The 21,666-nt window shown below is 41.2% G+C and overlaps 1 protein-coding gene across 2 annotated transcripts in view; it reads left to right on the top strand.

The window, feature by feature from the left end:
• Positions 1 to 21,666, top strand: part of KREMEN1 (kringle containing transmembrane protein 1) — a 71,600-nt gene that overhangs the window by 7,152 nt on the left and 42,782 nt on the right. For both annotated transcript variants that reach the window (XM_041729233.1, XM_041729232.1), the window contains exons 2-3: positions 12,733 to 12,895; positions 16,681 to 16,772. In XM_041729233.1, the coding sequence (XP_041585167.1) occupies positions 12,733 to 12,895; positions 16,681 to 16,772 (255 nt within the window). The remainder of the gene's footprint in view (positions 1 to 12,732; positions 12,896 to 16,680; positions 16,773 to 21,666) is intronic.

The following is a 21,666-nucleotide window of genomic DNA, read 5'->3' as shown; positions in this document are numbered from 1 at the left end:
CCTTGCCCCAGACTCAAAGCCTCTATTACTGGTGGGTGTTTTGGCATCAGTTAAGGGCCTTCAATCCTTCCCTCCCTCCATGTTTTGCTCTTTCATTAAAGTGTTTCTGTTGTCTAATTATATCCTTTCAATCAAATTAGAGACTGCAGCATCTGGTGAGGGCCGTAACTGCCGCCATCTGCACCTCGTATATACAGGCCTTTTCAGCTGAGAATCACTCAACTTCCAAATGGCAGGAAGAGATTTGGAAAAAGTTTAGTTGGAAGGGAGGTTAACTTAAAAGGAACATCTTCAAAGGCTGGGTATGACGCCCTGCTTGCTATGATGTGTGCATAGCCATGCAGAGCTTCATTGGTTTGGCTCACCAAATATTCTTCTCTAGCACTTGTGGCAGATGAAGGGTTTTTGATTGTCTTAGCTGAAATGACTAGGCCTCTTATCCTTATTATGGGCTTAAGGGGGCCCTGGGTGAGCTGAGAATTTCTCCCTTGAGAAGAATCTTTTGTTACGTGACCACTGGTTAATGGATATAACACTTTCTGTTTATTTGACCATTTCTTCTAAATCAGTGGTTTCAACTGGAGGAGGTTTTGCCCCCTGGAGACATTTGGCAATATCTGAAAACTTTTTTTTTTTTTTTTTTTAAAGAGAGAGAGAGAGAGTAGGGGATGGCCAGAGGGAGAGAGAGAATCTTGAATAGGTTCTAGCTGGGCGTGGAGCCCAACCCCGGGCTCAAGCACAACCCTGAGATCATGACTTGAGCAGAAACTAAGAGTTGGATCCTTAACTGACTGAGCCACCCTAGGCACCCCAAAAGATTTTATTTTGAGAGAGAGAAAAATCATGAGTGGGGGAAGGGGGAGGGAGAAAGAGGGGATCCCAAGCCAACTCTCCGCTGAGCTGAAATCATGAGTGGGACATTTAACTGAGTCACCTGGGTGCCCCTAATATCTGGAAACATTTTTGATTGTCACAACTCAGGGTGGGGTGGGGTAGGATTTGCTACTGGCATGTAGCAGGTAGAGGCCAGGGATACTGCTAAACATCTTACAATGCATAGGATAGCCCTCCCTCATTGAACTGTTTGGCTCCAAATGTTAGTAGAGCTAAGGTTAAGAAACCCCATCCTAATTGTATTATTCTTTTGTACTTCCCTTCACTGTGACGTAGGAGAAGGCAACTCTAATCAACATCTTGTTTCACTCTTAAGAAAGTAGACTCTTTATTATCCATATCTGAATTCTCAAGTAAACATTTCTGACAGTGTTTTGGAAACCTAAGTGGCATAAGGATGTCTGAGATTCACCGTGTTTCTACTCTCCCTAGAGTATAATTGCCAGATTAAATACTAGACATTCAGTTAAATTCAAATATCAGATAATGAATATATATATATATATATATATTTATAAATCTGTCTCATGTAGTATTTGGGAATAATTACCTTAAAAAGTTGTCACTTTAATCATTTTTATCTTGGGACCAACTAACAAGTGCCTACCACATGCCTACAGTATGCCCAGCATCTCTGACTAGGACTCGTTCCTGTGCCAATTCATAAAAGACCACAACTTTGTTGCTTTAGATTTTACTTTAAAGATGTGCTCTAAGGATATGCTGTTGACCTGCTATTCAGTTCCCAACTCAAGAATTCTTATATTATTTGGCCATCCCATATCAACCAAGGGAAGCTAAATAGCCCACAGCCTAGCTTCCATGGAGTGTTGGCTGCCCTCCAGGGCTCCATTATATGGGAACTTTCTTGCTATCTGAAATTAACAATAGGGCATAGGCAATACTGATGAAACTTGTCCAGAAGCTGGATTATGTCAGTTTGTTTTATCCCCTTTAATACTAATTGAGAGTTTCAGAGAGTGTGAAATAGGGTTGGTCAAGAGATGGTGAGGCAAAGTGGATTTGTGCCAAGTGTCTCCTTGCTTAAAGCAAACTCAGAATATAAAAATGTATATTTTCATTACAGAGGGGGTTGATTATCCCTTTTACAAATAGCTTTGCCATGGATTTCCTTTTAATAGCAGATTTCTCTGGTTTAAGTAGCAAGTACTTGATTTACCTACTTTCCTGGAACTTCTCATACTCTCATAGGTCATTGCTAGGTAAGTCATGATTGGCTAGCCTAGAGTCCTGAGTTGGTGAGGTAACCAGGGCACTCTAAATATGTTTATAATGCATTTCCCCCCCAATTTCCCCATATACTTGCTTCCTTCATTCAGCTAATATTTGCCAGTCACATTCTGAGTGGTCTGTACTTGCTATTGATACAAAGATGAGTGAGGTGCTAGTGGAAGCAGGGCCAGATGCTTCTTGAGCAGTTAAAGTTCAAGGAGATCAAGTCTGACCAGGCTGTGGCAGCATGCACTGAGGGACGTGTCTTAGAGCCCCCAGTTCCGACAGGAGTGTATTGCTATCTGATCTAGACACTGACCTTTCAAGTAGTGTTCCATCTTTTTGTCTTGTTTTTGTTTCCTTTAGAGTTGATTCATAAGGCACTAAGTTATTGTCCATCAGAGAACTGAATTTTGTGCTTTAAAACATAAACTTCCTGTTTCCTTATGTGAAAACTATGTTTATTGTGAAATTTCATGATTGAAGTAGATCCATTTGTACTCAAATATACGGATAGATACCATCATCAAAGTATGATACCATCACCAAAGTATGTTCTGGTGGTATTGGCAATAAAATCCATGTTTAATTCATTAAACTTAAGTTCTGAGCTGAGGACTTCTGTCTGAGTGTGTCCATTCTTTCACTGAGGCTTGGCCTTATCTCTCTGTATATGTTATAGAGCTAGATTCTTCCTCAGAAGCTATCTTTTGGTCTTTAATCTGATGATTGTATAGTTTTTTTGTTCTTTTTTTTTTTTAATATCCTAAAGCACTACTGCATACTTGATTTAAATTTCTCAAGCACTATTGCATTTTCATGGTGACTGTTGCTGGCAGAAACACATGTCCTTCACAGTGGCAACCATGGCATGTTCTCAGGTGGGTCCTGCCTGGGTAGGAGTGGAGCATATTCAAGATGAGAGCCAGATGGGGAAAAAAATGGTTGGTACCCAAGCAGCACTGCATTCTGGGTTGTTTTTCAGTTTTTTATATAACTAACAATAAGGACTCCTCTCTACAGTGTTTTCACCAGTCTTCTGAAGTTAAACCTCTGGTCTTATATTTACAGTAGGTTCAGTTTTCTTGGAATAGTCCTTTTTTTTTTTTAAGAACTTTTAAAAATTTTTTAAAAATATTTTATTTATTTATTCATAAGAGACATACACACAGAGAGAGGCAGAGACACGGGCAGAGGGAGAAGCAGTCTCCATGCAGGGAGCCCAACGTGGGACTCGATCCCGGGTCTCCAGGATCAGGCCCTGGACTGAAGGCAGGCGCTAAACCGCTGAGCCACTCAGGGATCCCTATAATGATTATTTTTATAGTAATTCTACTTTGGGCAAAAGTACAGCTTGTTCTATGGTCATTTCAACTGTTTAATACATATCCCCCCCAAAAAAAAATAAAAAAAAAATACATAGCCCAAGAACATGATATGTGAATGTCTGTCTTGAATTTAGATGACTAAATTTACAGCTGATTGAGTTTGTTTACAGTTTTTGAAAAGAAACTAAGGTAAATTAATTATAAAACATGTTTTCACAGTATCCTTTAACAAATTTTTATTATGGGAAATTTAGAACATGTGCAAAAATAGAAGAATGTAGGGAAGTCATGTGTATCCATGTCCCAACTTTCATGATTATCAACCATGGCCAATATTTTTTTTTTAAATCTTTTTATTTATTTATGATAGTCACAGAGAGACAGAGAGAGGCAGAGACACAGGCAGAAGGAGAAGCAGGCTCCATGCACCGGGAGCCCGACGTGGGATTCGATCCCGGGTCTCTAGGATCGCGCCCTGGGCCAAAGGCAGGCGCCAAACCGCTGCGCCACCCAGGGATCCCAACCATGGCCAATATTATTTCATTTGTACCTTCTTCATCTTCCCAACTAGATTATTTTGTAACAAATCTCAGACATACCATCTTATCTGTAAGTATTTCAATACGTATCTCTAAATGAACTCTTTTCAAAAACATAGTAACAATACGTTACCATCATAACACTTAGAAGAACTAATAATAATTCCTTAATGTCATCAAGTATTCAGTCAGTAATCAGTGTTCAAATTCTCCTGGTTGTCTCATCAGTTGTTTTACAGTTTAACTCGGGATCTAAACCAGGTAACAAGAGTCTCTATTAACTTAGAGGATTCCCCTCTTTTTCTTTTTTCTTTATAATTTATTAGTTGAAGATGTGGTTTCTTTTAAGGAAGAAAGAGTACTTAAGTACCTTTTTGATGGATTCAGGGCCCACATTGAAGGTGAGTTACTTTTTTTTTTTTTTTTTTTTTTTTACCAAAGAATTGTCACATGCATTAGAGAAACATGTAAAATTAGAGAATTTTATTTTATTGTATTTTCATAAGATTTTATTTTTAAGTAACCTCTACACCCAACATGGGGGTTGAACTCAGAACCCTGAGATCAAGAGTCACATGCTCTAATAACTGAGCCAGCCAGGTGCCCTAAAATTAGAGAATTTTAAGGTTGGAAGAGATTTTGAGCTATCAGTACACTCCAGTCACATCATCCTAGATTTTTGAACTTCAGTTCCATTATGATAGAATCTTGAAATTTGAGTTTATTTTATTTTATTTTATTTTTTAAATTTGAGTTTAAATTGAAGGGATATTGAGACCATCTGTCTCAAGCCCCATTGTTTCACAAGTGAAGAAACAGGCCTCAAGTGTCCAGGTGATTTGCTTAAACCACACAGTGTCAGCTAGTTATCTGGTGTCCTTTCTCTTTACATACTGTGTATACTGAGAACCTCCTTCCCCAATTATCCTTTCTCTAGTCTAGATCTGATAACCTATGTCTATATGATCATGGGAATCACTGCTCTTACCACAGCCATCTTGAGGTAGGAAAATGTTGGGTACTACTGCCTTCCCACAGTCATGTGTCTCTTTACTCTTTACTTCAGGGCTCCATATAACTGAAATAAGCATTCCTGTAGTGCTTTTGAGTGTCTGTGTGCAAAAGGCAGTTTTTCCCAGGAGCATGAACTTTGAAGATGTACCTACAAGTTCCCAGTGGACACCAATCTATACCAGAAATCCAGCAGAGTAGTAGTTGTGTTGAGCAGACATCTGACAATACTGTTATATTGCCCTCCAAATATTAAAAGGAGCTTTTTCCACATAAGCCTTGTATTTCTTTTTTTTTTTTTTAAGCCTTGTATTTCTATAATTCTACTCACTTACTAGCTTTTAGAGATATTTTTAAAGGAACAGAAGATATTCCCATTGGAAAATGTTTTTACTGTCTTATTTTAAGATGCCATAATTGAGTTTAGTGTTTATTGATTCATGTTGATTCCAAACTGGGTCAAAACCAACTGAATTCTTCCAACATAGAATCACTAGAGATGCTGATGTGGTCCTTAACAGACACTTAACTTTGATGAATTAAAAACAGCAACTCTCACAGACATCATGAATAGAGATCCAACTAGTAATTCTACCAGAAAACTAGGAATATTCTAGAGTCACTATGAGAACATTTTTCTGTTTCTCAATAGTATGGTTTCAGACAAATAGTGTAATTAGAAATGATCTAGTTTTAGAGACTCTTTGAGAACATATTCTTCAACTTTATTAAATCTTATCAAGGAGCAGAATGTCATTTGGTTAACTGCTGCTTTCCTACCACTGTCTCATATGTCAAGTTTTAATTATTTTAAAAGAATGTCTCATTATAATGTTTTAAGCATGAATTTTAAAAATACTGTGCATGTACAAGCTGGCAGAGTTAAATTGCCTGGGACTGTATTAACTTAACATTTTCCTTACTTATAATAAGTACAAATATTTCTTTTTAAAGATTTGTTTATTTATTTTGAGAGAGAATACTTGTGTGTGCAAGCAGAGGGAGGGGCAGAGGGAGAGAGAGAATCTCCAGTAGACTCCTCGATGAGTATGAAGTCCAACTGCGGGTTCCGTCTTATGACGCTGAGATTATGACCTGAGCCTAAACCAGGAGTTGGACACTGAACCAACTGAGCTACCCACGTGCCCCAAGTACAGATATTGGGTCATATAATTCATTAGAACATATAAACAAAGATGTATTTCATCACACTTACAATTGATATTTTGATTAGGAAAAATTTATTTACTTCATTATGCCTCCCCGCCCCCAACCTTACTTCTTATTCATTGAATGCGTGGATTCAGCACAGAACTCACACTATATATATTTTCTATCCTGATGGTATCCTGATGGTGATGGTACCCTGAAAACTTTAAACAGAATTACAATAGGATGAAATGCCTATCTACTCTGATTATATTGCCTTGTATAGATAACTATTTTTGTGGACCAGAATGAAATATATGATCAGGATGGTCTCAAATGTATAATAAATTTGATTTTTTTAAAAAAAATTATAATTACATAATAATAATAATTTATTTGGCACCTATTTGCACATCCTCCAATTCTTCCAGTTGCCCTGAGCTGTGGTTAACCTAATCCCCCATTTTATAAGTGAGGAAATGGAGGCTTAAAGAGGTTAGCTGAGTACCTGTAGCTTGTAAACCAAGTAAGTCTCCCTAACCACACTTTCCAAACTGTACCACATTGTTGTTAGAAGCTTTCCATGCAAAACAGTATTCGATTTAAACTATTCCATAACCCTTGAAATTAAATATTCAATCCTATAAGTTTCTGTGTGTGTCTGTGTATTCCTTAGCTAACACTTATTTAGGGGGTCCTTAGACTTCATGGATCTTGGGGCTACATAGAAGGTCTTAAGAGGTTCCATGAGTGCTTCTGAAATTGTAAATGTTGTGTATGTGGTATTTGTTTGAGGAGCAGGTCCCTGTTTTTCATACAATTCTCCAAGAGGTAGACTGACTTTGAGAATTTTAATGTGGAAAATAGTTTTTGGTATTTCTAGGTCTTCTATAGCTCATGCCTCTAAAATTATTGAAATCTTCAAATACTTTTACATACAGCATGTGAATATGTGAGATCCTATGGATTTTGAGGTATAAATATCAAAGTTTAGAATATATATGACATCAGGTATTTTCTTATTAACCAACCCTTCGAAATTCCAAGCATAACCAACAATAATAGCTTTAAAAGAGAAAGCTCCAGCTAGCTTTTATTAGCAATGAAGGACATTGAGCTTTCACCCAAACATGAAGTCTTTGCCTACAGATCTTACTACCATGGACATGACCTCCAGGCCTTCATGGGGTAGCAGGTCCTACAGAAAATGGTTGGCATAAAATCATTTGCTCAAGATCCTCAACCACAGGTTTGATTATCCTAATGTGATTCTACTTATCTCCAGGGAATTTTCAATAAAATTAGCATCTCCAATTTAAAAAATAAATGTCATATGCCATACTTTGGAGAATTTTGGTGATAGAGGAAAAGATAAAGAATTACCAACTTAGAAGGGTGGAATTAGTGTTCTGGGCGCTCTGATGCCAGTCTCATCGAGGAAGTTTTCTGCTATATTGCTAAATTTCTGTCAGGCTTATGTTTAACTTGAGGGCTGTTTCCATTCAATCCCCATAACAAAACCTTCAGAGTTCTCCCATGGAGGGATAGGGTCAAACAGATGAATTCTGTAAGGTAATTGGGATCTAGCCAGAGAAAATGAGGAAATAAAGTTTCCTCAGTGTTCACAGTTTATTATTCCTTCTTCCTCCGACACCTTCTCCCTAGACTTCCGAGATGCACACACTCTTAGCTTTTCTCCCACTTCCCAAGCCGTACTTTCTCACTCATCAGTGCCAGGCCCTCCTCTTTCCCTGCCTGAAATGTTGCAGGGCCCCCGGAATCAGCCCCAGATGTCTTCTCTCTCCATACACAGTAATCCTGTTCTCTCCACACATCCATGCTGTTCCTGCCACATTTCTAGCTCCAGTCTCTCTTGGCCTCTTTCCTTAGCTCCTGGCTCATCAAGCCATCTACTTCCTGTGTATCTCCACCCAGTGTCCTGAAGGGTATCTAAGATTTAACCCATCCACAGCCAAACCCTGGGTTCCACTCAAGGTACTCTGCCCCTCTTGTGCCCTCTCCATTGTAGTAAATAGCATTTCCTCTCAGGCCCATGTCCTTGGGATTCTACTGACTCTTCTTTTTCTCAGACCCTATATTCAAAACCCCAGCAAATACTTTTGGCTCTGCCTTCAAAGCACATCCAGAATCCAGCCACTTTTCACCACCTTTCAGCCACCAGCCTGGTCCAGGCCATCCTTTCTAGCCCATCTTTCTGCTATAACCACCTGTTTGATCTCCCCACTGAGTTCCTGCCTCTCTAAAGTTCTTCCTCTACCCAGAAGCTAGACAGTTGTTATAAAAGATAAGTCAGATCATGTAATTTCTCTGCTCAGAACCCTACACTGGCTTCCCTTTACACTCAGAACAAAAGCCAAAATCTGATTTATGTAATGCTCTAGACCTTGTGCATCCTGACCTGGCTTCTCTCCTCCCCCTCCTCTTCACTTCCCACCCACTCACCCTAATCCTGGTTAGAGGAGCTGCCTTTTAGTTCCCCAAATTTGCCAAACACGCTGGGGCCCGCAGGAGTCTTCCATTTGCTGTGCCAATTGCCAGTACTGCTCTTCCCACATTGTCTCTATGGTTTTGTTTCCTCTTTTTTTTTTTTTTTTTTTTTTAAGATTTATTTATTTATTTATGATAGACGTAGAGAGAGAGAGGCAGAGACACAGGAGGAGGGAGAAGCAGGCTCCATGCTGGGAGCCTGACGTGGGACTCGATCCTGGGACTCCAGGATCGCGCCCTGGGCCAAAGGCAGGTGCTAAACCACTAAGCCATGCAGGGATCCCCCTGTTTCCTCTTTTTGACCTCATCCCTGCTCAAATGCCTCCTTCTCTCCAGGCCTTTTCTGGCCCACCCTCTCTATTTATTTATTTATTTATTTTTTAAATTTTTATTTATTTATGATAGGCACACAGTGAGAGAGAGAGAGAGGCAGAAGGCAGAGACACAGGCAGAGGGAGAAGCAGGCTCCATGCACCGGGAGCCCGACGTGGGATTCGATCCCGGGTCTCCAGGATCGCGCCCTGAGCCAAAGGCAGGCGCCAAACCGCTGCGCCACCCAGGGATCCCTCTTTTATTTATTTTTTTTTTTTTAATTTTTATTAGGCCCACCCTCTCTAAAAGAGAGCCCCTGCCATTCAGTTTCCATCCCCTTACTCCATTTTTCCTTATAGTATTCCTCACTATCTGGTATGAATTTGATTGGTTTGTTATAAGTGTGGATCCCCTGTTAGCGTGTAAGCTCCATGACTGCAGTGTTCACCAATATAGCCTTAGTGCTGTGAACAGTGCCAGACACATGGTATGTACTGAATCAATACTTGTTGAATGGATTAATAAATGATATTCTAGATATGAGATCTATCACCTTTGCTCATTCCCTTTCACCGAATGCTTAAATATACAGCTGGCCATGTGATATTTTATTTTTATTGGTTTAAGCCATATCTTACTTATCTAGCTAAAGCTTATATGTCAGTTTTACAGCAATAGACAATAAGGGAGGAGGGGTCCTTGCTATGCCCTTTGGTATTGTGATGAAATCAAGATGCGCACATCACTTTAATCCAGAATATTCACACTTGTTTTCCTTTTTTTAAATTTTTATTTATTTATGATAGAGAGAGAGAGAGAGAGGCAGAGACATAGGCAGAGGGAGAAGCAGGCTCCATGCTCCAGGAGCCTGACGTGGGACTCGATTCCAGGTCTCCAGGATCGCGCCCTGGGCCAAAGGCAGGCACCAAACCACTGCGCCACCCCTGTTTTCCTTTTTTTTTTTTTTCCACAATTGACATGCACTGGGCAAACCCATTAAAAAAATAATCATAAAATATGGTATATTCTCTATTTCCCTAATGCATCTGAGAAGAAGATTTGAGTCTAGGAGAAACACTGAAGCAAACAAACCTGCACTTTGCTATTCCCCTCTCAGATGCCACATTATCCCCATTCACAGGACTGACAGGTGTGGATAGCCACCACATTCTTTTGTGTTACAAATCAAGTCATCTGAGCCTCTGGGAACACTGACCCCACCATCCTGCAAGTTGCTATCTATTCCTAAGGCCTTCCATTGGGTGGCTGGCCTTTCTGGCTCCCGGGCAACCCTTCAACCACTTGTGGTTGGAGATAAAAGATGTATTAACACATAGCAATTAAAATTCTAGCAATCGGCAAAAGATTGGCTTGATGCAGTTAGAATCATCTAGTCTAGTGTTTCCCAAGCCAAATTACTTAACAGAAGCACTTAGGCAGATTTTTAGAAATACAGGTTTCCAGGTCCCACTCTTACTCTGGAGTCGGGAGTCTCAAACTCTACACACACACACACAGAATATTTCTTCCTGTCTAGCAGATCATATATATTTCTAGTGATAATAAATGCTATGAAGCAAACATGAAAGACAAAAATCTAGGAGTGGAAATGGTGAAGATGGGTTTTCTGAGGAGGTAACATTTAGTCTGCATTGGGAGGTATTAGGGGTAGAACATTTGGGTAGGAAGTAGTATGGTGTGTTTAGGGAATTAGAAACAGACCAGTGTGGCAGGAGCATAGCAAGTGACTAGAAGAGCTTAGGGTGCCGTGAAAGGAAAGGACTGGGGCCACATCACTGAGGCTTTGCAGGTAAGGATGAAGTGTTTGGGTTTTGTTCCCAGTGCTTACATTTTCCTGGGAACTTTGAGCACCGTGCAGAGAACAGATTGAAGGAGCATGGAAATAGAAGCTGTGAGTTCTGAACAAGGCTCTACTATCCTCTGATGGTGAGCAAGACTAAAATGGTGGCACCTAAGATGGGAAAGAGAGGGCATTTTCAGGGTATATATTTTAAGAAAGTCAACAGGATTTGCTGATGAGTGGGAAGTGTAGTAAGGGAAAGTACGGGGAAAGCAAGGATGATCTGAAGGGGTCCTTTTAGAGGCACTGTAGGGGGTGGTTGAGTGCCCCAGTTGCCCCAACTGTAAAATGGGATATTGAGGGATCTCCCCACCAGATTGGTAGGGAATTGATATTTATAAAACATTTAGAGCAGAGCTTGGCACATGGTAAAATACCACATAAGCGTTACTGGTGCTGTGGACAATGGCAATTCATCCAAGGTCGCACAGCTGGCCAGCAGCAGGTCCAGGACAAGAAACCAGAGCTTTGCCTCTTGATTTGGTGTATTTTATGCTACACTGAGCTGCCTCCTTTGAACTTTTGTATTTATGCACACTCTGGGTAGAGTGTTTGGTTGTTTTGGTACCTGATGAGTTGCACTGACTGTAACATATGAATGTCACACCAAGCATGATAAATTGCTATGATGTTCTGTGTGGCCTGGAAATCCAGGTTATTTTGGTTGTCCATAAAACCGTGCTATTCCAGACAAAACAAAGGGCCCAGATCGAGGGAGGAAGGAGGTACAGGAAGAGAGATGGTTTGTGGATAGATTTTAAATATTAAAAGAAATATCTTCTAAAATGTAGATGTGCTCATGTTGTTCACATGCTTAGGTTGGAGCAGGCACATGCACTGCTCTGGAGACAGGGCTGAGTCCTTCATACCGGAAGTTATAGGTCAGTGCATGCCAGGGGAAGGAAAGAAAGAAAACTGAGAATGTCAGTGTAACTCCCCCAGATTGTCAGGTTCCTAGTGATACATCTTAAAGAAGTGTTTGAAGTATTTCTATCTGTCAGTTTCAACTAAGCTAATTTTTAAAAATTGCTCTTTGTACTGTGCCTTTCTCATGAACCTCTGTGAATTTAATGCATGCAATATGTGGGGGGAAATCCTATCAGCCTCAGTTCCCATCCCCCCCAAAGTCTGAGAAGCAGATTTTAGAAGCACATTGCTGCACCTGCAAGGATTTTGTCATTTTATTAAACGGACCTGAGATAATATTCAGTGTGTCTTGTAGGGAGGAATTTCGGAAAGAGGTGAGAGAAAATGCCAAGTTGGCCCCTGTTCCCTCTTGTTAACTATCTATTCTGTTGCATCTCTATCTAAAACGGTGTTGGGAGGACTGTTCTTCATTACCAGGGAATGTGAGTCATTCCCAGACTTGTGTGATTGGGATTCCAAAGCGTTGCTGTATCCGATGGTCTTATTAAATCCAAGTGTCAGTGCAGCCTTTCAGACTGTAGGGGAGAGCTCACTTACAGCTGGTGACCTGGTTCTAGTTACCACACAGAGACACTGGCGAGACCAGTGCCCCCCTCCGAGCACCCAGAATCCCTTGTGATGGCTCTTACCAACTGTTCCCAGATTTGGGGGTTTCCTGGTTCACTTCATGGGCTTCAATACATTTCAGCTCCCTGTTTATATCCTAGTTGGGATCTGATTACTTTAGGGGAAAAGTATCCGTAAAGTGTCTGTAGACAAGCTAGTGCCAAGGCTAGCCCAGCATTTGGAGGGGACTGCATTTCAGATTTACTCAGCCCTAGCAGTGTTAATTTCGTGGTGTCCAGGATCTAGCAAGACGTTATCCATTTTCAGCTGAGTCCAAACAAAACAAATAAAACATCGACCAGAGAGGGAGGAGACTATGGATGTTGCCAGAAAATTAGTTTTCCCTGTCTTTTCTTTCTCCTAGAATGTTTCACAGCCAATGGTGCAGATTATAGGGGAACGCAGAACTGGACGGCGCTACAAGGCGGGAAGCCATGCCTGTTCTGGAACGAGACTTTCCAGCATCCATACAACACTTTGAAATACCCCAATGGGGAGGGGGGCCTAGGCGAGCATAATTATTGCAGGTAAGATGGGACCACACAGTACTTTATAAAGAAAATCTTTGACCTTCTTTTCCAGTCCCTTCCAGCATAGCTCACAACTACGGAAAGCTTCTTTGTCTCCTCTTGGCCTACTCAGAAAGCCTTTCTTGTTACTATTTTAAAAATCTTCCTCCCACACCTTGCTTGTGTGTGTGTGTGTGTGTGTGTGTGTGTGTTTGTGTGTATGTGTGTATATACATACATATACAGAGTCTACCACTCTTTTCAACTGGGATTGCTTTGATACAAAGGCTTTCAGAGCTCAGCTTTCCTGTATAATCACTTACATGTCTCTTGGGAAGGGCTTTCTTAGTTGGCCCTATCATCAGTGGACAATAGGTAGCAAAGCTTTCTAAGCTACTGTGAATGTGGTGGTCAAGCAGAGCACCATCTGTGGTCCAAACCTCCCTCTGCTTCTGAGCAAAGGAAGTTGTCCTACATTATCCCACCTCCTGCTAGCCCACAATAACCTTGCTCTGGGAGCAGCTATAGCCATCAGATTTGTGATGTTTCTTTCCTTAGAATAAGGTGTTTCTTTGGTCTTAACCTCCTATCTGACTCTGGCAGACTCTTCACCTGAGATCTTCACCTGAGATACAAGAGTCTGGTAACTTCACCTGAGATCCAAGGTGCTTCAGATGTGTACTTGCAGTTTTCCATGGAGATGATCCATGACTTTGATTAGATTCTCAAAGTTAGCAGTGATCCAAAACAAGTTAAGAATCACTGGTCTAGGGAAGCCCGGGTGGCTCAGTGGTTTAGCACCACCTTCAGCCCAGGGCGTGATCCTGGAGACCTGGAATCGAGTCCCACGTCGGGCTCCCTGCATGGAGCCTGCTTCTCCCTCTACCTGTGTCTCTGCCTCTCTCTCTCTCTCATGAATAAATAAATAAAATCTTAAAAAAAAAAAAAAAAAAGAATCACTGGTCTATAGGGACAAGAGCAAAGAAAGATTCTAAGCACTTTCAGTTATAGCTACATTTTAGCTATTTATACTCAAGATCCTGATAATGTGACTCATGGTTCAGCACTGTGTCGAATTTAGTTATTATTAGGACAGGTACAAAGGCAGCCTCTTGAGCCATCAGGACAGAGAGAAATAATCACTGAGCTACACTGTGAGCCATATGCTATGTCCCTGGTTCTACCAGTATGTTGGAATCTCAACCATGGTAACTGTCAACCCAGGTGAGCCACCATATTCATACCTGCATTGCATGGGCCACACTGTTTACCCTCTCTCTCTGTGTACCTTTGCTAACACTCCAGGACCCTTGTGGCTGTCTTGAAGTCCCAGGCCTGTCATCCAGGTTACCCCTGTGCCTATAGCTCTCTCCTTTACCTCTGCTCTAATTTGTTGCAACTGGCCATTTCCCCACAGTTGCTGTTGGATTATTTTTTATTTGTTACTATAAAAATGTTAAAAGCTTTTCTAAAAAAATTCTCAAAAATTATAGATGAATATTGCTTAAATAAAGTCTCTCATTTGACATCTTTCCCCTGAAATCCTCGGCAAGCCCCATTTCCCAGAGGTAAGAGTTCGTATTATATTACTTCACATTTTGCTATCTGTTGCATTTTATTGTTAAAATTTACACACACTCAACTCATTCTTTTACATTTTACTTTCAGAGTTATACATATTCATTAAAATATTTTTTGCATAATTAAAGCAATTAACCTCACTCTATCTCTGGTTTCTTTCTTTCCCTATTGCTATTCATAGAAATAGTTGGGTTGGGTTGGGAAGAGAAACCAGTGTTTGGGATTTTTGTGTGTTTGTTTTTACATGTTACTTAAATTCTTGTTCCAAAGTGTCTCTTGGTAGTGGGCTACTAGTTTATGCTATTATTCGGTTGCTTTCTATCAAATACGACTTCTAAGAAGAGCTCCTTGGGGGACACCTGGGTGGCTCAGTGGTTGAGTGTCTGCCTTTGGCTCATGGGCGTGATCCTAGGGTCCTGGATCGAGTTCCGCATTGGGCTTCCTATGGGGAGTCTGTTTCTCCCTCGGCCTGTGTCTCTGCCCCCCTCTCCCTTTCTCTTTCTATCTGTCATAAATAAATAAATAAACCTTTAAAAAAAAAAAAAAAGAGCTCCTGGATTAAGCCCTACTTTAAGGTAAATTTTAAATTTCCAAATAGGTTTAATTCCTATGAAAAAGAAAGTCTTTTCTCACAGATTAGCACCCAGCCCTACACAGGCTCCCAGAAATGCACATAGTTCTCCACTTTGAGAGCCTGGAGGGAATCATCTTTCTCCTCAGCCCTGGCCAGTAGCAGCCTCTCCTTTGACTTGATGGAATGTACCAGACCTGAACTACCAGTTTCTACTTCAGAAAAAAAGGGAGGCCGAAATGTTGATTCTCATCACATCAGTGAGTCCAGGCCTTTTGTTTTTGCACTGCTGTGAAATCCAAGATGAATTTGCTTATTCTTTATTAAGCTATTCTGATGCTTTTCAGAATGGTTTTGACATTGATAACAAACAGTTGTTTTCTAAGGTCTTTACCAAATACTACATCAAAGCTGGACACCGAATAGAGAGAGGAAGATGACAGTGAAAAACTGTTTAAAGAAGGGCTTTGTACAAGTTTTCCTGCTTTGATTTCTCGGCTGACATCCGACACCATGTTTGTCTTGTGCTCTGGTGCCAGACTCATCGCAGTGGAGATGTCTGCGAGATGGCGAGTGATGGGAATGCACTTCTCTGAGCTCGACGGATCTGGATTAGAGGGGAAGGCAGAGGGACAGGGAAGAGCAGAGTTGGCGCTGGCACCTGCCTTTGGGCACAAAAACTGAAAGGACCCTTTGTGCTTCAGGGCGGCTTATCTTCTGGGCCTCACAATAGGCTTATCCGTCTCAGGCCTGATAGGGGCGGCCCCACTGCTCCCGCTGCAGGGTCTTTATGCCCAGTTCCGGACTAACCGGAGTGTCAGGTTTCCAGTGTTCTGAATCGAAAGAAAGGGAGCTGAGAACACCGAGGAGAGGCAAGGCTTTTCTGTGTGTGTGGTAACCCTGGCTGTTTTGGAGTCTGTTTCAGAAGGATGGCTCATTATCATCAGGGCACTCTTGAGTTAAAAAACCTTAAAGAGCATTTTAGAAATGTGAACTAAACCTTTAAAACATATTGCTGCTGCATCAGAAGTTGGTATCAGGATCATAGGAATGCATGTTCTGACTAAAACTGGCTTAGCTTTCTTTCTTTCTTTCTTTCTTTTTAAAAAGATTTTATTTATTTATTCATGAGAGACAGAGAGAGAAAGAGAGAGAGAGGCAGAGATATAGGCAGAGAGAGAAGCAGGCTCCTCACAGGGAGCCCGAAAAGGGACTTGATCCCTGAACCCGAGATCATGCCCTGAGCCAAAGGCAGATGCTCAGCTGCTGAGCCACCCAGACATCCCTCTTCTTCTTTTTTAAATAATCTCTACACCAATGTGGGGCTTGAACTCATGACCCTGAGTTCCAGAGCTGCATGGTCTTCAGAGTGAGCCAGCCAGGTGCCCCCCCCCTTTTTCTCTTCAAAAGAAATAGCACTGAGATACATACCAATTATTAGAAATAACACAGAGGGATCTCTGGGTGGTTCAGCGGTTGAGATCTCTGGGTGGCTGTCTCTCTGTGTCTCTCATGAATAAATAAATAAAATCTTTAAAAAAAAAAGAAATAATACAGAAGTTGACAAGTTCCATTTTGGTAAACTTGAAAAACAATGAACCAGTTGACTTAACATGACAGAAATGTTACTTGTGTGTCCTTGCCCCGACAGAAATCCAGATGGAGATGTGAGCCCCTGGTGCTATGTGGCAGAGCACGAGGATGGTGTCTACTGGAAGTACTGCGAGATTCCTGCTTGCCAGAGTAAGGCTCTCATGCACCCACTGCGGGTTTCAGGACACTGAGCACCGAGGGTACAGAGTGAAAGGCCACTCCCAGAGGGCAGGTTGTTCAGGCAGGTGGATTTCATGAAGCAGGTGAAAGGAGAAGCCATCCTGGGCTGAGGATTTTCCTCCTCTTGTTGAGGCTTTTCAGGAATAGAATGCCTGGTTTCCCTAGGACCCATTCCCTTAATGGATAAGTCCACCCAGAATTTCTAATTCCCACTTAATTTCCTCATGTGGATTCATTCATGGATAGAGAGATGGCAAGGGCTCAGTAGAACGCCAGGAAAACAAAACTACCTCACGCTTTAGGGAATGAATTGTCTAGATTGAATGAAGAATCCTTTATAGACAGTAAAACTAAACTATGACACTACTTATTTGCATTTGATGCACTATCTCCCCTGAAAAATGATATTTGGGAAATACCTCATTGATCCCCTCCAACACCAGCGTGATTGTCCTTTTCCTCATGTTAGCATAAAGATGTTCTGTTGTTTTTCATGATAACTCATACCTCATCCCTCTCTACTATGAAAAACCCAGTTTCTTTAGCCTTTTACTCCAACGCCTGCTTTCTAGCTGTTGCCTTCATTTATTTGTTTATTCAGTGTTTATTATATACAAGGTACAAAGGTAAAAAGATACCGTGACCCTTAGGGAATATGTGCCGTGGCAGGGATTCTTTGGAAGATACTTGAAAAAAAGGTAGGAAATATTATAGGAAGGCTTAAAGTATAGAATCCAAAGCCAGAACTGGAAGGAGTTTATTAATGTAGTGTTCGTCAGATCTTTTTTTCTTTCTTTTTTGAGAGAGGGGTCAGAGGGGCAGAGGGAGAGAGAGAGAATATTAAGCAGGCTCCACGCCTAGCATGGAGCTCAACACAGAGCTCAATCTAAGAAGCCTGAGGAAAAAAAAAAAAAAAAAAAAAAAGCCTGAGATCATGACCTGAGCCAAAATCAAGAATCAGATCCTTAACTGACTGAGCCCCCGTAGTATCTCCAAATATGCCAAGGGGAACAGGTCTTTTTAGTTACTAGAGCTGAGGAAAGGGATCGTGCATTCATAATAATTCTACCTGGGTTGTTTTTTCCATATTATTTATCCTCACTCCTTGCCCTGCCACCTTCCTCACTCCTCAGGAGGACTGGAGGCTGTGCATATAGAGTGATATGGGAAGTCTGCGGGGGATCTGGGACCTCTAACTCAACTCATGCCCACCACAGCAGTCTGAATTCTGCTGCCTCATGGGGAAGGGCCATCCCCTGAACCAGTGCTGCAGGCCCCACCACTCACCTTCCAAAAGTTAAACTTCCAAATGGTACCGCTGCCTGGCAGTGAGGCCCTGGCCTCACTATCCTTCCAACCCGAGTATGCCTTGATTCAGTCCCAAAATTGAGAAAACAGTAAAGACCAGCAGAATGGGCTTTTGCTCAGTCTGCTTAATCAAATTTTTAAAATGAAAAACATCTCATTTGGCTCTAGTTATGTAAAGAAGAAAGGGGCAGGGGGAGAGGAAAGCAGATTTTCCTCGGTCCATTTGTTCTACACAAAGATAGTCTTTTACTACTAGCCTATGTCATTCTCTTAGGAATGGCAGAGAGGGGATTTCAATCTGGCTGCTTTTATTTGGGAAGATAATCCTGAACTTGCATTTATAAAATATAATTTGGGCCAGTGGGAACCGACTCATGTGGTCACTGAAACTAACTTCCAGAAGAGAGAATTACTGAAAAATGGTACAACCCATCTAGTACCCTTCTAATTCCTGATATTTGCAGGATGTGCCTTACTGTTCCAAAAAAAAGAAAATTAAATATCATTTCCTTTTTTATGGTCCTTTAGTAGCCTTTTCAAAGCTTCTAAAGTTGGCCTTGAAATGGTCTGGGTAGGGAGACCTACAGAGGTTAAGAATGAGAGCTGGGGAATACCTGCTTTGAGGGTGTGGGGGAGGGAACAGTGCCTGGCTTTGGTTCTTTGGAAAACCCTTCCGTTCACTCTTTGGGCACCAGGGCTCCCCATCTAGCTGAGCCTCACACCTAGAAAGTCTGGCAGAACATTGTGCTCCTTAGTGTGTCTGAAAACTCCTGTGCTGTGTGAAGCAAGAGACCTTGGTAATTGCCTAGTGGACTCGATGGAGATACACCCTGCCTATTTTAGGCCAGTTTTGCCCTATTTCTGGATGTGGAGTCATAATTTTCATGAATAATACTAACCCTCTGTGTGAAGCCCACTATTCATGATTAGCATTGAACTTGTACAGGAAAAGGCCTGTGACATGATCAGATTCCTGGAAAGTTCATATCTGAATATAACAGACCCAGCAGGAGCCGGGGGAGTGGATGTTTAGGGACAAAGCAGAATGTGGTTGAATGGCTGGCCATTGTGTGGAGACTGGAATCTCTGCCTGTCGGCATGTTATGGACAGAGCTAAGACAAGCGGGAAGGCAGTGATGAAGTATGATTCAAACAGGGGGCAAAGAGAAACTTGAACTGTGCTCTTGACCTATGGAGCATGGATCAGAACTTACTGTTAACAGGAGAACAACTCTGAGGTAATTGAATTTGCTCTTCAAACCACATGTGCCAGTATGTTTCTCAGAAACCCCATGTTCCTACTGCAGACAGAAAAAATACAGATCATTAAAAGCAAAATTTCAAAGTCATCAAGGTTACCATCCCTCTAGATCCTATCCTCTACAACTCTGAGGCCTGTTGATTTGGCTCTTGGGAAAACCATTTAGCTTAATATCTGTTCTTTGCCTGTCTCTTTTTTGTTAAATAATCATCCTACTATTCTAATTCCGATTTATTTCATTGCTTTCAAAGGACATGCTTGAATGGACCTCAGCATGGCTTTTGATTTGTTCTATTTTACCTCTACATTCTTTATAAAAGTTTGGTACAGTTTTGTAAAAGTTAAGTAATCTAGTTGTGAGATGGAGGGAAACCTGCAAGTGGCATTTAAAGGCAAATATAATTTCCTTCACATAGCCAACGTGTGCCTGAAACCATGGGCATGAGTAATTTACCTTCTCATTGCTGAGAGTGATTTTTTGTTTGCTATAAAACACTCACTTGATTTCTGCAAACTCATTTGCAGAATTTGAATTATACAAATTCATCTTTGAAATAGGGAAATTTGAACATGGAGTATTAGATTATATTAAGCATTACTGTTAATTTTATTAGGTATTATAATGGCATGATAAAATTCTTAAGTTGTTTGAAATTATAGATACATACTGAAATACTTGTGGTTGAAATGATAATATATCTGGGATTTATTTTAAAATGATCTAGTCTCCCAAAGAGTGAATGAGTCAGATGAGGGAAATAGATGAAACCAGATTTTTTTTTTTTTAAAAAAGATATTTGTTGATGCTGGATGACAAGAGGCTCATTATTCCTTCCTGCTTTTGTGTGTGTTTGAAATTTTCCACTATAAAAAAGAAATTCTAGGATATCTTAAAATTTTATAATATTTTAAATACTTCAAAAAATATGTAATTACAATCTTCAAAGTATCTGGGTTCAATGTGTAACATGATTAACCTATTAACCTAAATTGTGATACTTTTGCACATAGCTCACAGGTATCTAAGTTAGTTTTGTTTTGTTTTTTTAAGACTTATCCATTTATTCATGAGAGACACACACACACACACAGAGAGAGAGAGAGAGAGAGAGAGAGAGAGAGAGGAGACACAGGCAGAGGGAGAAGCAGGCTCCCCACAAGAGCCCAGTGCAGGACTTGATCCTGGATCCCAGGATCACGACCTGAGCCAAAGGCAGCCGCCCAGCTGCTGCACCACCCAGGCATCCCTCTAAGTTAGTTATTGAAGTGAGTGATTAGGGGTACCCAGGTGGCTCAGTGGTTAAGCGTCAAACTCTTGGTTTCGGTTCAGGTCATGATCTCAGGGTCATGAGATCAAGCCTCGAGTCAGGCTCTGTGCTGGCATGGAGCCTGCTTGGGATTCTCTGTCTCCTTTTCCCTTTGCCCTTCACCCCCTTCCTCTCTAAAAATATAAGTAAATAAAAATAAAGTTAGTGATTAAAATTTTAGTTATGAAACTTATTAAAACTACTAAAGTTATGGGACGCCTGGGTGGCTCAGTGGTTTAGCACCTGCCTTTGGCTCAGGGCGTGATCCTGGAGTCCAGGGATCGAGTGCCACATCGGGCTCCCTGCATGGAGCCTGCTTCTCCCTCTGCCTGTGTCTCTGCCCCTCTCTCTTTCTCTGTGTCTCTCATGAATAAATAAATAAAATCTTAAAAAAAAAATTAAAATTAAGTTATTAAAGTTGAAAATCACAAGGGGTTTATTACCAGCTGTGACAGATGACAGTTTTTAAGCTCTGACCATATGCCATACCTTGTACAGCTCAGGGGACACAAGGATTAGGTGGTCTATAGCCTGTGGGAAGCAAAAACAGACATATAGACAAATAAGTATATGCAAGATACTCTAATAAATGAGATGAGCAAAAGTTTGGGAACATTGAAGGAGGAGTGTCTGTCCTGGGATGGTGGGAGGTAGGGGCTACTGGTTATCAAAGAGGGTTTTTGGGAAAGGTGGGATCTTGGGCTTCTCCAACTTTAAGTTTCCTTATGAAACTTATGAAACTGTAGTAGTACAATCATAGGGATCTTATTAAAATGCAGATTGTGATTCAGTAGGTATGGGGCAAGCTACAGACTCTGCAGTCCTAACCAGTCCTGGAATATGGAGATGTAGGATCACACCTGAAGTAGCCAGGTTGTGGATGTTAGGGTTGGGTGGAGTAGGGAGGGCAATGGGGGTAAAAGGAACAGTGTGCATGCATGTACACACTGGTGAATTCCTAGGCAAAGTCAGTGTTGCTGAGATAGAA

Source organism: Vulpes lagopus, chromosome 14, assembly GCF_018345385.1.
Source record: "Vulpes lagopus strain Blue_001 chromosome 14, ASM1834538v1, whole genome shotgun sequence".
NCBI lineage: Eukaryota > Metazoa > Chordata > Mammalia > Carnivora > Canidae > Vulpes > Vulpes lagopus.
This window is presented reverse-complemented; position numbering and strand designations above follow the sequence as displayed.